This window comes from Mus pahari, chromosome 19, assembly GCF_900095145.1.
Source record: "Mus pahari chromosome 19, PAHARI_EIJ_v1.1, whole genome shotgun sequence".
NCBI classification, from domain to species: Eukaryota; Metazoa; Chordata; class Mammalia; order Rodentia; family Muridae; genus Mus; species Mus pahari.
Genome location: NC_034608.1, coordinates 14824454 through 14836531, shown reverse-complemented (window position 1 = coordinate 14836531; position 12078 = coordinate 14824454). Strand labels below are relative to the sequence as shown.

Sequence of the window (12078 nt, the reverse complement as noted above, 5' to 3'; positions counted from 1 at the left end):
AGGGGGTGGAGGCAGGAGGTCTATCATAGCGAGGAGACAGGACAAGGACACTCCTGAATTGCCATAGGGCTGGCCCTCTTGTCAAGCCATGGGAATACCCACAGACATCCTGGCTCACAGGGGTCTGTAGGGGTAGGGCTGGGATGTGGCCCGAGGGCTTGTGGGAACTGAGGAATGTAGTGGCAAAGGTTTGGCCAAGGGAAGGCCAGAGGATTCTGTCTGCATGGAGGCCAGGGTGATAACATTTTAGGAAAGAAAAGCACAGAATCAGGCATAGTAGGTAGTTGGGAGGTGGAAGCAGGGGGATGGGTGGGTGGGTAATAGATTGATCCTTCGGAGCTAGCCTGGGCTACAGTGTGAGACCCTATCTCAGAAAGACTAACCCATGCCAGCAATCCAGCAAATTCTAGGCCAGCCTGGGCTACATAATAATTCCCTGACTCAAAATGAAATAACAGGACTGGAGAGACAGGCTGGCAGCTAAGAGCATATGTCTTTGTGAGCTTTGTGGCCCTGTCTCACAGGGAGCCTCTTTCTCTCCTGTCTCACACACACACACACACACACACACACACACACACACACACGAGTGTGTGTGTGTGTGTGTGTACAGACACGTGTGTGTAAGGTGGTGGTGTGAGGTGGTGTCTCTCTGTGCCGGTGTGTCTAGGCTCTAGGTGCCTGTGGGCTGCTACTGTGGACACGCGTCTGAGTGTCCCTGTGGTGGCATTTGGGGTGTCAGGGTGTGAGGGCTTTGGGGCAGCCAGAGTGGGTGGCTTTGTGTCTCCTTTAACCCACAGGAAAGGGGGGGAGAGGCTGAAGTGGGCAGAACACTAAGGGGTCACTCCCCGTCGGATGCCTGAGCAGAGTCATGGCCTGCCAGTGGCTGCTTTGTCATCTCTGAGTACCTGTCCCTCCCCCCTGACAGGAGCAGACAGAGGGGGCGTGGGGAAGCAGGTGGGAGGTGGTCTGAGGTCAGGCTTCCGTCTGGCAATCTCTGTCACCACCTGTTAGCACCCCCCCACCAGTCCCTTTATCCCTGTGTGGCTCCCCACCATCTTCCCCATTATTGGTGTAGAGAATCCAGTCTTTTCTGGATGGTGTTAGAAATCACACCTTTGTCTGTGGTGTTATGGAGCTGGCTCTGAGCTTTTTCTCTCTGGGTCTGTGAGATTCAACGTTGTTGTTGTTATTATTATTATTATTATTATTACTTCAAAACAGGGTCTCTCTGCACATAGCCCTGGCTGTCCTGGAACTCAATGTGTAAACTAGGCCTAGAATTAAGATATCTGCCTGCCCTGCCTCCCAGTTGCCAGGATTAAAGGCATAGACCCACCACTTCTGGTGAGATTTATCAAATTTAAAGTGCTTCTTGGGGTAAAGAAATTGCTCAGTGGTTAAGAGCACTGGCTGCTCTTACAGAGAACTTGGATTGGCTTCCCAGCATCCACAGAGTAGTTCACAACCAACTCTAACTTCAGTTACAGAGAATCCGGTGGCTTTTTTTTTTTTTAACCTCTGTGGGCACCAGGCACACACAGGGTGCATACACACACACACACACACACACACACACACACACACACACACAAACCTAACAAAACAAAACCCCTCATACAGATAATATCAAATAATACTAAAAACAAAGGAAAACAAAACAAAAAACAAAAACAATTAAAGTGCCTCTTTGCTTTCTTCTTTAGATTTTGGGCCAGACCAGGAGTTATGGAACAGTTTCCTCCAAGACGGAAACATTCCATCTGGCAGAGAAGTGCTTTAAACAGGAAGGTAAAAGACTCACAATAGGAAGTCCCTGAAACTGACCACATTTACTAAGCCCCTCCCTGCCAAAGTAAGCAGTCAAGGCTAAGAGTCTCCCCACTCCTAAGATGGAAAGATGCCGAGCTGCAAAGGAGACCCCGCCAACAGACCAGCTACTTGGAGGCCTCAGAACCTAGCCAAGCTGCCTGCAAGAGGTTTAGACCAACTTGGACACCTGGAGAGAGCACCCGCCTATCTGCGGAGCAGCCTTCAGGCTGTGCAGGATGCTCCAGGCTCCCAGCTTTGTGAGCTGTCACTCATGCTGGGACGGGCTTGGGTGATGCAGCTGTCTTTGAGTGACTTCTACTTCTGTAAGTCACCCCTCACCCATGCATACTCCTGTAAATAACCCTAATAGAAAACTCATCGGTTCAGCAAGTTGGACTTTGGTCTCTTCCGAGCTGGCTCCCTATCCAGGGTGACCCCCAGGCTCTTTGCACTTGCTGTTGACATCCTTCTTAGTGAGTGCTTAAGAATCAGGGCCCTGGGCAGCGACGCAGCAGCATTGGCAGAGGGTTCCCCCGGCACGCAGGAGGCCCCTGGATTACATCCCCAGCAACACATAAACCAGGCCTGACGACAATATAGAGGCAAGAGCAAGATGCTTACTGTCATCCTTGGGTACATAGTAATTCCAGTCTTCGTTTTCAAAACAAACAAACAAACAAACAAACAAACAGGACATATGATCAGATATGGTCACTGCCTGGCATGGTGGAAGGTGCCTTTAACTCCAACACTCAAGAGGTAGAGGGCATCCTGGCTTACAGAATGAGTTCCAGGCCAACAGTAGTACATAATGAGACCCCCATCTCAAAAACAGACAGAGAAAGGAGGAGGGCAAGGCGGAAGAAGAGGAGGGGACGTTCACAATAGGGGGAGGGGATGTTCACAATACGCATATATATTCTTTCCTTCTGGATGTGGGTAGAACCCAGGACTTCACACATACTAGACATTCATTCCACTTTAAGCTACATTTCAGCTCTCACATCCCCTTTTATTTAAATAATTAATATTGATATTATTATTATTATTACATATGAGTACTGGTTGTTTTCTGCCTCTACACGCATGTGGAGATCAGAGAACAATTTTTAGGAGTCATTTCTCTCCTTCCTTGCTCCTTTACCTGTGAACCATCTTGCTGGGGCTGACACCTGCTGATGGCTAAACACATGCCACCAATTACATTAATGCACTAGTATTTTATTTATTTTTCTAGAAAAGGTTTCTTTGTGTAGCCCTGGCTGTCCTGGAACTCAGTCTGTAGAACAGGCTGGTTTCGAACTCACAGAGATCCCCCTGCTTCTGCTGGGATTAAAGATGTGTGCTGCTGCTGCAGCTGCCACCACCACCAGACATCACCAATAATTATTGTTCAATTATTATTGTACACACACTTTCTTTTCTGTCTCCTGGGCTAAGTGGGAAGGAGAGGTTTCCAACACCATCAAGCCTTAAGAACTCACCGGGTGTGGGTTCCTACCTGCTCCAATTCTGCAGGACCCCTGGATTCAGGGACCCGGAGAAGCCACCTATTCTTTGCTTATCCATGAGTACTGAAGTTTTAGATCAGGGAGGGAGCACATTTTCCAAGATCACCGAGTCACACAGAATCCGTGACAAAGCTAGTGGGGAGGGGACTGCATCCTTACCCATCCCTACACCTGGGGATATTACAGACCCTCCAATTCCCCCTGAGCCTCAGTTTCCCCACCTAGACTGATTACACCCCTCTCGCCAGAATCTGCACTGGGGACCTTGCTCTTTTTCACCAGCGGGGGCGCTGCACCGGCTTGGGGAGGGTGGGGTCCCAGGGGTATAAGCAGACCTGGGATGTGGAGTTGCACATTCTCCAACCAGGGTCAGCAGGGGCCTTCCGAGGGAGTTCAGGCGCCTGTCAATCTCAGCCTCCGGGACAGAGTGGAACTGCGCAGGCGCGGGCGGGTTCCGCACAGCGCAACGGCGGGTGCGCGCGGGAGCGAGGGATTCCCTCTGACGTAATTGCTAGGATACCAAACAAACACTGGGCCGCGCTGGCCGAGCTCCTTATATGGCTAATTGCGTCACAGGAACTCCGGGGAGGGCGGGGCGGGATCCCCTCCCGCGAAGCCCCTCAGAACGCAGCCTTGGAGACCCCCGAGACCCCCAGGGTCATACTATAGGCAGGTGGCAGGTGCACGAGGCCCCGGGAGGCGCCACAAGGGGCTCAGCCGGCGGGAAGGGAGAGTTTGGGAGGTTTGTGCATGGAGTTGCGGGTGACGCAAGCAGGGGGGGCGGGTCCCGGACGCATAAATTGAGGCCGAATGCTCCGGGTTTCATTCATAAGACTGGAGCGGCTACGCCGGGGACACGCGGAGCCGGGGCTTGCTGGACTTGACTACTGGTGACTCTTTTTCTTCTTCTTGGAGGCCGTGAAAAATTTATATATATATATATTTATATATATTTTTTAAACTGGAGAGAAAGTTTTGTGGGTTTCCTTTTTGCAAGACTCTTTCTAGATCGTCCTTCCGATTCGTCCGGAGGATAGACTTTCTTTCTGTGGGCTTCTGGATCGCGCCCCTCTGCTCTCCCTCATTTCTTGGGACGCCTGGACAGGATTGGAACGGCATCTGAAGCGCACGCTGCACCGCGGCACTGCCCGGAGGGTTTCTGGGCGGGGAGCGATCCCCGCGTCGCCCCCCGTGAAATCGACAGAGCCTGGACTTTCAGGAGGTACAGCGGCGGTCTGAAGGGGACCTGGGATCTTGCAGAGGGAACTTGCATCGAAACTTGGGCAGTTCTTCGAGCCGGAGACTAAGCTTCTCCGAACAGCGCACTTCGGAGACGTGTCCGGTCTACTCCGGACTCGCATCTCATTCCACTCGGCCATAGCCTTGGCTTCCCGGCGACCTCAGCGTGGTCACAGGGGCCCCCCTGTGCCCAGGGAAATGTTTCAAGCTTTCCCCGGAGACTACGACTCCGGCTCCCGGTGTAGCTCATCACCCTCCGCCGAGTCTCAGTACCTGTCTTCGGTGGACTCCTTCGGCAGTCCACCCACCGCCGCCGCCTCCCAGGTAAGTTCTAGATCGTAAAGATGCTACTTTGGTAGTTGTGGGGAGAAAAAAATGTTTCTTTCAGGCTACAGTGTAGATTGAGCATCCTCTCAAATAGAGACGCGCCAAAACCCAGGATCTGGGATTGCAATAGCTCGGTTTGCACTTTGGTTTTTTGTTGTTTGCAAACTGCAAAGAATGGAGTGATGTTTGCAAAGGAGTTATTTGCGCGGAGCGCGGGAAAGAAATGCAGCTGGGCAAACGTTGGCGATGCCCGGTGCAAAGTATATACCCGGTGGTTAGCAGAAGCTGAGAACTTTTAGCCGAAATCCGGCTCCCTACGCCGAAGCTAGGCAAGTAGGGGAAGAAAAAGAAAACAAAAAAATCCCAGAGAAGCTTCCAGTAGCCTCCTTCTCTTCCCTCCTCCTTCCAAGCGCGGACTGCAGGTCCGCAGTCACCCTCCACCCAGCAAGAGTTAGGGCCTCGAACCCCGGTCACGCTGCCTCCGCCTCCTGCGCGGAGACGTAACGGGGGACCCGTGCGTAAAGGCTGACGCGCTGGAATCCTCCGTCTGACGCGGGGCACGCACAGCGCGCAGCGCCCCCTCCGCCCGCCCCGCCCCTGACGTCCCGGGCACGTTCTATTTTGGAACGCCGAGGCCACGTTGCTAGGGGAGGGGGCAGCGTGACTTTGTGATTGGCTGTAGCGGAGAGAGCTTTAGCCAATCAACGTTCCCTTCCTATTTGTAGAGCGTAGCTCCCCTCCCTGCTTTTTGTGGTTCTTCCCATGCTGGGGGTCTCCAAAGAGGGAGAGCTAGGGGATTCTTGTCGCGATCAGGAGACTCGTTGCCACCCCATAGGTCTGCGAGGACCTTGTGTGGACCTGGTCCTTCTGTCGTCATAAGCTAGAGGCTTTTGGCTGAGTGTTAGCGCCTCTAAGGGGGAACTGAAGGCCTTATCCCTTCTCCAGGCACACATATACGTACATATACGTGCTCCCTGAGCCCTCAGTCCTTCCGAGGTGTTCAAACACTAGATGAGCTAGCCTACGGAGAGGCGGCCAGGTGGTCTCTAAAAGGTCCGCCTTCCCTTAGTTCCCAGGGCCCTGATTGGCCAGGGATTCAGCCCTTCCCTCGCCACGCCCCCTAGAGTAGTTAAGCCTCTAGGATTCCACTTGCGGGAAGGGGGGGGGGGCGTGATGGACGCTTCTTGGGTTCGGGGACGCAGATTCTATGTCGCCCCATCCCCTGCAAGACAGTCTGAGAGATTCTCGCTGTCACTTTTCTCTGCCTATCAGTTCACTGAAACCTGTCAGTCTCACTGGGGAACAGACAGATACTCGGAAGGGATGCTCTCAACTCTTAGGCCGGTCCCCCAACACCGTTGGAACTGGGATCTCCGCCCCTGCGGGAGCCCTCATGCAGTGGGGGGTGTGTTTGTGTGTGAGTGGAGGAGAGGAAGGCTTGGGCTAAGGCCTCTCCCTCTTCCTCCCTCTGTGGTGGGGGTGGGGTGTTTTGGATGGATGTGTGTGTGAATGTCTGTGGCTCCATCCCGGGAGGTTTTGTCACCAGGTTCTGTCCAGCCTCCTCTCCCACCCCCACCCCCCCACACCTAAGAGTCACCAACCCGGGGTGTGATTCACCACCCGCTGGAACCGTGCAACCTTTCCCCGAGGAAGAAGGAGGAGGTAGAAAGCAGTTGAACAGAATCTCTCATTAACCACTGCGTCACGGTGTAGTGGAAGGGTGGGTGTTGTGGCTTTTTGCCTGTGACACACACATCCACACCCGCTCACCCTGTGCTCACTCACAGGGGTCGGTGTGTGTTATGTGTGTTGGGCGTGTGTGTGTCGGTGGCTTTGTTTGTGTGTCTACGCCTGTGTGTGTATGTCTCACCCCGTAGGAGTGCGCCGGTCTCGGGGAAATGCCCGGCTCCTTCGTGCCAACGGTCACCGCAATCACAACCAGCCAGGACCTTCAGTGGCTCGTGCAACCCACCCTCATCTCTTCCATGGCCCAGTCCCAGGGGCAGCCACTGGCCACCCAGCCTCCAGCTGTTGACCCTTATGACATGCCAGGAACCAGCTACTCAACCCCGGGCCTGAGTGCCTACAGCACTGGCGGGGCAAGCGGAAGTGGTGGGCCTTCGACCAGCACAACCACCAGTGGACCTGTGTCTGCCCGCCCAGCCAGAGCCAGGCCTAGAAGAGCCCGAGAAGAGACAGTAAGTATGAGGCCCCAGGAGATGGGGTGGAGGAGCCTAGCTAGGGATGTGGGCTCAGTTGGTACAGTGCTTGCTAGCATGCATGAAGTAGATCCCTAGCATAGCATAAACCAGGAGTGGTTATGCAGACCTGTAACCCCAGCTCTCAGGAGGTGGAGGCAGGAGGAACAGGAGTTCGAGGCCAGCCTGGACTGCAAGAGATCATTATTTTAAAAAGTTGGCCTGGGGGGGGGGGCGGGTGGTGAGGGAAGTAAAAGGAGGTGACAGTGATTTTGTCACTTAATAGTTGGAGGTTCCTCTGAGGCCTCAATCCCGAAGGAACTTTATCATTCCTGCCAGTGAGAAGTAGGAGTTGTTATTTGGGGTTCGGGAGGATGGAGTTTTCTCAGGGCTGATAGAGGTACCCCCAGATCTCATGGTCCTTATCTCTTTGACTCAGCTTACCCCAGAAGAAGAAGAAAAGCGAAGGGTTCGCAGAGAACGGAACAAGCTGGCTGCAGCTAAGTGCAGGAACCGTCGGAGGGAGCTGACAGACCGACTCCAGGCGGTAAGGAGGGGTCTGGGGGTGTCTCGAGGCCGTGCTAGGAGCACTCTGCCTTGTTCTTCCCCCGTTTCTCACTGCGCCTGTGTCCTAAAGGAGGAAAACCCCTCTTAGGGAACAGGGGTCAGTGCAGCCTGATGGAGTGGCTCTGTACGCATGCTCAGACCCGTGCCCGCTTACTTCCTCCTGTTCCCTACTTTCCCTGGATATGTCCCCACATATCACCCTCCTGGCTTTCTCTCAGCCTAAGGAGACAAGCTGGAGGAGGTAATTCTCTCGCCTTCTTTCCTTCGATAAAGAATAATCCATTTTTGCCTCCCTGCCTCCATATTTTTTTTTCCTGAGCCGGGGATCTACCCGTGTAGTTCAGCCCTGCTCCCCCAACTTGATAGCCTCGAGTCTCAGCCCTTGGCTGAGATGTCATCATCCCGCTGGCTCTGGCTCGAAACTATTTTGTGCTAAGTCAGTTCCTTACCTGCTGCTCCAGCTATCTACAGTTCTGCCGAACTTGAGCTGGTGGCGCCCACCAAACCGTCTCCTTTCTCTCTTCTACCTCAGTGCAAACCCCCACCTCATGCCTGCCCCTTGAAACCAGGGCGTGTCTCTAATTTCCTGTCAGGAGGCTGAAGGAGATGTGTAACAGAACCTCACTCAGTAATAACAACACATAAGCATTATCTACTGACTCAACACACTGTAGTGTTTTCCTTTTTTTTCTCTAAAAAAATTATTTCCTTTTGTTTATTATTTGCTTATGTTTGCGTGCGTGCTGGTGCACCACAGCACACATATGAGGTCAGAGGGAAATTTTCAGAGTTTGTTCTCTCCTTCTGTGTTGTGGGTCTCAGGAATCGGACTCAATTTACTAGGCTTGCTGGCAATCTCCTTGACTCAGTGAACTACAATGCCCCCTTCTGCCCCTTTAAGGCAGAGTACTCCTTAGTACAGGCTGGCCACGAAGAAATAGCCATTCCCCTCTTGCCTGGGCCTCTCAATGTTGTGTTCACCACCACACCAGGCTTGGAGTTCTTGCCCATCAGAGACGTCCATTCCTGCCTAGCCTCTTCCCAACCATCTCTTAGTCTGATGGGGAAACCGAGGCACCGAGTAGCATGGTCTACCAGGAGTTCCTCTTAGGGGACGTTCCCTTAAATTGGGAGGGAGCTGTCCAGCCTCCTGGATCAACAACAAGAATGTATGTGTGTGGGGTTGGGGTGGGTGAAGCCCGCTCTTTGCGGTCGCTGACTAGCAACCCTCCTTTCTGTCTCCTATGACCTTGCCCTGCTGGGGTCCATTAGGAAACGGATCAGCTTGAAGAGGAAAAGGCAGAGCTGGAGTCGGAGATCGCCGAGCTGCAAAAAGAGAAGGAACGCCTGGAGTTTGTCCTGGTGGCCCACAAACCGGGCTGCAAGATCCCCTACGAAGAGGGGCCGGGGCCAGGCCCGCTGGCCGAGGTGAGAGATTTGCCAGGGTCAACATCCGCTAAGGAAGACGGCTTCGGCTGGCTGCTGCCGCCCCCTCCACCACCGCCCCTGCCCTTCCAGAGCAGCCGAGACGCACCCCCCAACCTGACGGCTTCTCTCTTTACACACAGTGAAGTTCAAGTCCTCGGCGACCCCTTCCCTGTTGTTAGCCCTTCGTACACTTCCTCGTTTGTCCTCACCTGCCCGGAGGTCTCCGCGTTCGCCGGCGCCCAACGCACCAGCGGCAACGAGCAGCCGTCCGACCCCCTGAACTCGCCCTCCCTTCTTGCTCTGTAAACTCTTTAAACAAACAAAACAAACAAACCTGCAAGGAACAAGGAGGAGGAAGATGAGGAGGAGAGGGGAGGAAGCGGTCCGGGGTGTGTGTATGGACCCTTTGACTCTTCTGTCTGACCACCTGCCGCCTCTGCCATCGGACATGACGGAAGGACCTCCTTTGTGTTTTGTGCTCCGTCTCTGGTTTTCTGTGCCCCCGGCGAGACCGGAGAGCCGGTGACTTTGGGGACAGGGGGTGGGGCGGGGATGGATACCCCTCCTGCAAATATCTCTTTGTCCTGTTACTTCAACCCAACTTCTGGGGATAGATGGCTGGCTGGGTGGGTAGGGTGGGGTGCAACGCCCACCTTTGGCGCCTTGCGTGAGGCTGGAGGGGAAAGGGTGCAGGGTGTGGGGTGCAGGGTGGGTTGAGGTCGAGCTGGCATGCACCCCCCAGAGAGACCCAACGAGGAAATGACAGCACCGTCCTTCTCTTCCCCCACCCACCCATCCACCCTCCAGGGTGCAGGGTGACCAAGATAGCTCTGTTTTGTTTCCTCGGGCCTTAGCTGATTAACTTAACATTTCCAAGAGGTTACAACCTCCTCCGGGACGAATTGAGTCCCCGACTGAGGGAAGTCGATGCCCTCTTTGGGAGTCTGCTAACCCCACTTCCCGCTGATTCCAAAATGTGAACCCCTATCTGACTGTTCAGTCTTTCCCTCCTGGGAAAACTGGCTCAGGCTGGATTTTGTTTTCCTCATCTGCTACGGAGCCCCTTCCCAACTCAGGCCCGCTCCTACCCCTGTGCAGTATTATGCTATGTCCCTCTCACCCTCACCCTCACCCCCATCCCAGGCGCCCTTGGCCGTCCTCGTTGGGCCTTACTGGTTTCGGGCAGCAGGGGGCGCTGCGACGCCCGTCTTGCTGGAGCGCTTTATACTGTGAATGAGTGGCCGGATTGCTGGGTGCGCCGGATGGGATTGACCCCCAACTCTCCAAAGCTTTCCCTGGGCCTCCCCTTCTTCCACTTGCTTCCTCCCTCTCCTTGACAGGGAGTTAGACTCAAGAGGATGACCACGACGCATCCCGGTGGCCTTCTTGCTCAGGCCCCAGACTTTTTCTCTTTAAGTCCTTCGCCTTCCCCAGCCTAGGACGCCAACTTCTCCCCACCCCGGGAGCCCCGCATCCTCGCACAGAGGTCGAGGCAATTTCCAGAGAAGTTTTCAGGGCTGAGGCTTTGGCTCCCCTATCCTCGATATTTGAACCCCCAAATATTTTTGGACTGGATACTTAAGAGGGGGCTGAGTTCCCACTATCCCACTCCATCTAATTCCTCCAGTCCCAAAGGTGAGTTCTGTCTCTTCCCTCCAGCTTTCACCTCGTGAGAATCCCACGAGTCACATTTCTATTTTTTAATATTGGGGAGATGGGCCCTCCCGCCCTCCCCCTCCCCTGCTGCATGGAACATTCCATACCCTGTCCTGGGTCCTAGGTTCCAAGCCTAATCCCAAACCCCATCCCCAGCTATTTATCCCTTTCCTGGTTCCCCAAAAGCACTTATATCTATTATGTATAAATAAATATATTATATATGAGTGTGCGTGTGTGTGCGCGTGTGCGTGCGTGCGTGCGTGCGAGCTTCCTCGTTTTAAAGTGTGCTGTGGAGTTCAAAATCGCTTCTGGGGATTTGAGTCAGACTTTCTGGCTGTCCCTTTTTGTCATTTTTTTGTTGTTGTCTCGGCTCCTCTAGCTGTTGGAGACAGTCCCGGCCTCTCCCTTTATCTTTTCTCAAGTCTGTCTCACTCAGACCACTTCCAACATGTGTCCTCTCTCCATGACCCTGATCTCCCGTCTGTCTGTTAATTCTGGATTTGTCGGGGACATGCAATTTTACTTCTGTAAGTAAGTGTGACTGGGTGGTAGATTTTTTTTACAATCTATATCGTTGAGAATTCTGGGTGGAAATGTCTGATTAGGAGAAGGGCCTGCCGCTGCCGACCACAATTCATTGACTCCATAACCCTCACCCAGGTTGTATTTGTGATTCTTTTCATTTTGTTTTTTGTATTTTGCACCTGACCCCGGGGGTGCTGGGGCAGTCTAGCACTGGGCAGCTCCCTTCCCCCCTTGGTTCTGCACTGTCGCCAATAAAAAGCTTTTAAAAAACTGTATCATTCAGGTCAAAGTGTCTGTTTTCCCTGGGTACCTACTACATGGCTTCCTTTCAGAAAAACGGAATTTGGATTGCTAGGAAGGTCTTGCCGGCACTTAGTGGGACGAACGAATCAGAACCTACAGCAGGACTAAAAGGAAGTGGATACTTGCTAGGTCTTCCCATGTTCCCAGGCTGGGCCACCTACTTGAAAAAATAAGGAGCAGAAAAGTGTAAGGTACAAATTTGGTGAAGGGTCTGGGAGACTTCATGATCGGAAAAGAATTTATTCAGGACCTTGGGTGTGCAATGACTTCAGCAACAGCTAAGGGCACGGTGTAAAAGCTGGGCACACTTGTAAATCCTAGCATTTGGGAGGTGGCGGCGAGGGAATCAGGAGTTCAGTGAGATGTGGATGGTAGATACCAAGCGCAAAGATCTGTTATGGGGAGAGGGGAGCCAGAAGTTCGTGGTGAGGGTAGCGGAGGGCAGGCGGAGAGTGAGAGTTAGCCTCAGGGAGCTTCTACAGGCAACGACGTTCCTAGAATGCAGAGTT

The 12078-nt window shown here is 53.4% G+C and overlaps 1 protein-coding gene across 2 annotated transcripts; it reads left to right on the top strand.

The window, feature by feature from the left end:
- The first annotated feature begins 4147 nt into the window (after window positions 1-4147).
- Window positions 4148-11541, top strand: Fosb (FosB proto-oncogene, AP-1 transcription factor subunit). Of its 2 annotated transcripts, XM_021219577.1 has the most exons (5): window positions 4148-4886; window positions 6767-7087; window positions 7527-7634; window positions 8927-9082; window positions 9223-11541. In XM_021219577.1, the coding sequence occupies exons 1-5, from the start codon at window positions 4761-4763 to the stop codon at window positions 9223-9225; spliced, it is 714 nt and encodes a 237-aa protein (XP_021075236.1). In that variant the 5' UTR covers window positions 4148-4760; the 3' UTR covers window positions 9226-11541. The 2 variants fall into 2 exon arrangements, with proteins under 2 accessions (XP_021075236.1, XP_021075234.1); XM_021219575.1 differs by having other exon boundaries at window positions 8927-11541.
- Window positions 11542-12078: the final 537 nt, after the last annotated feature.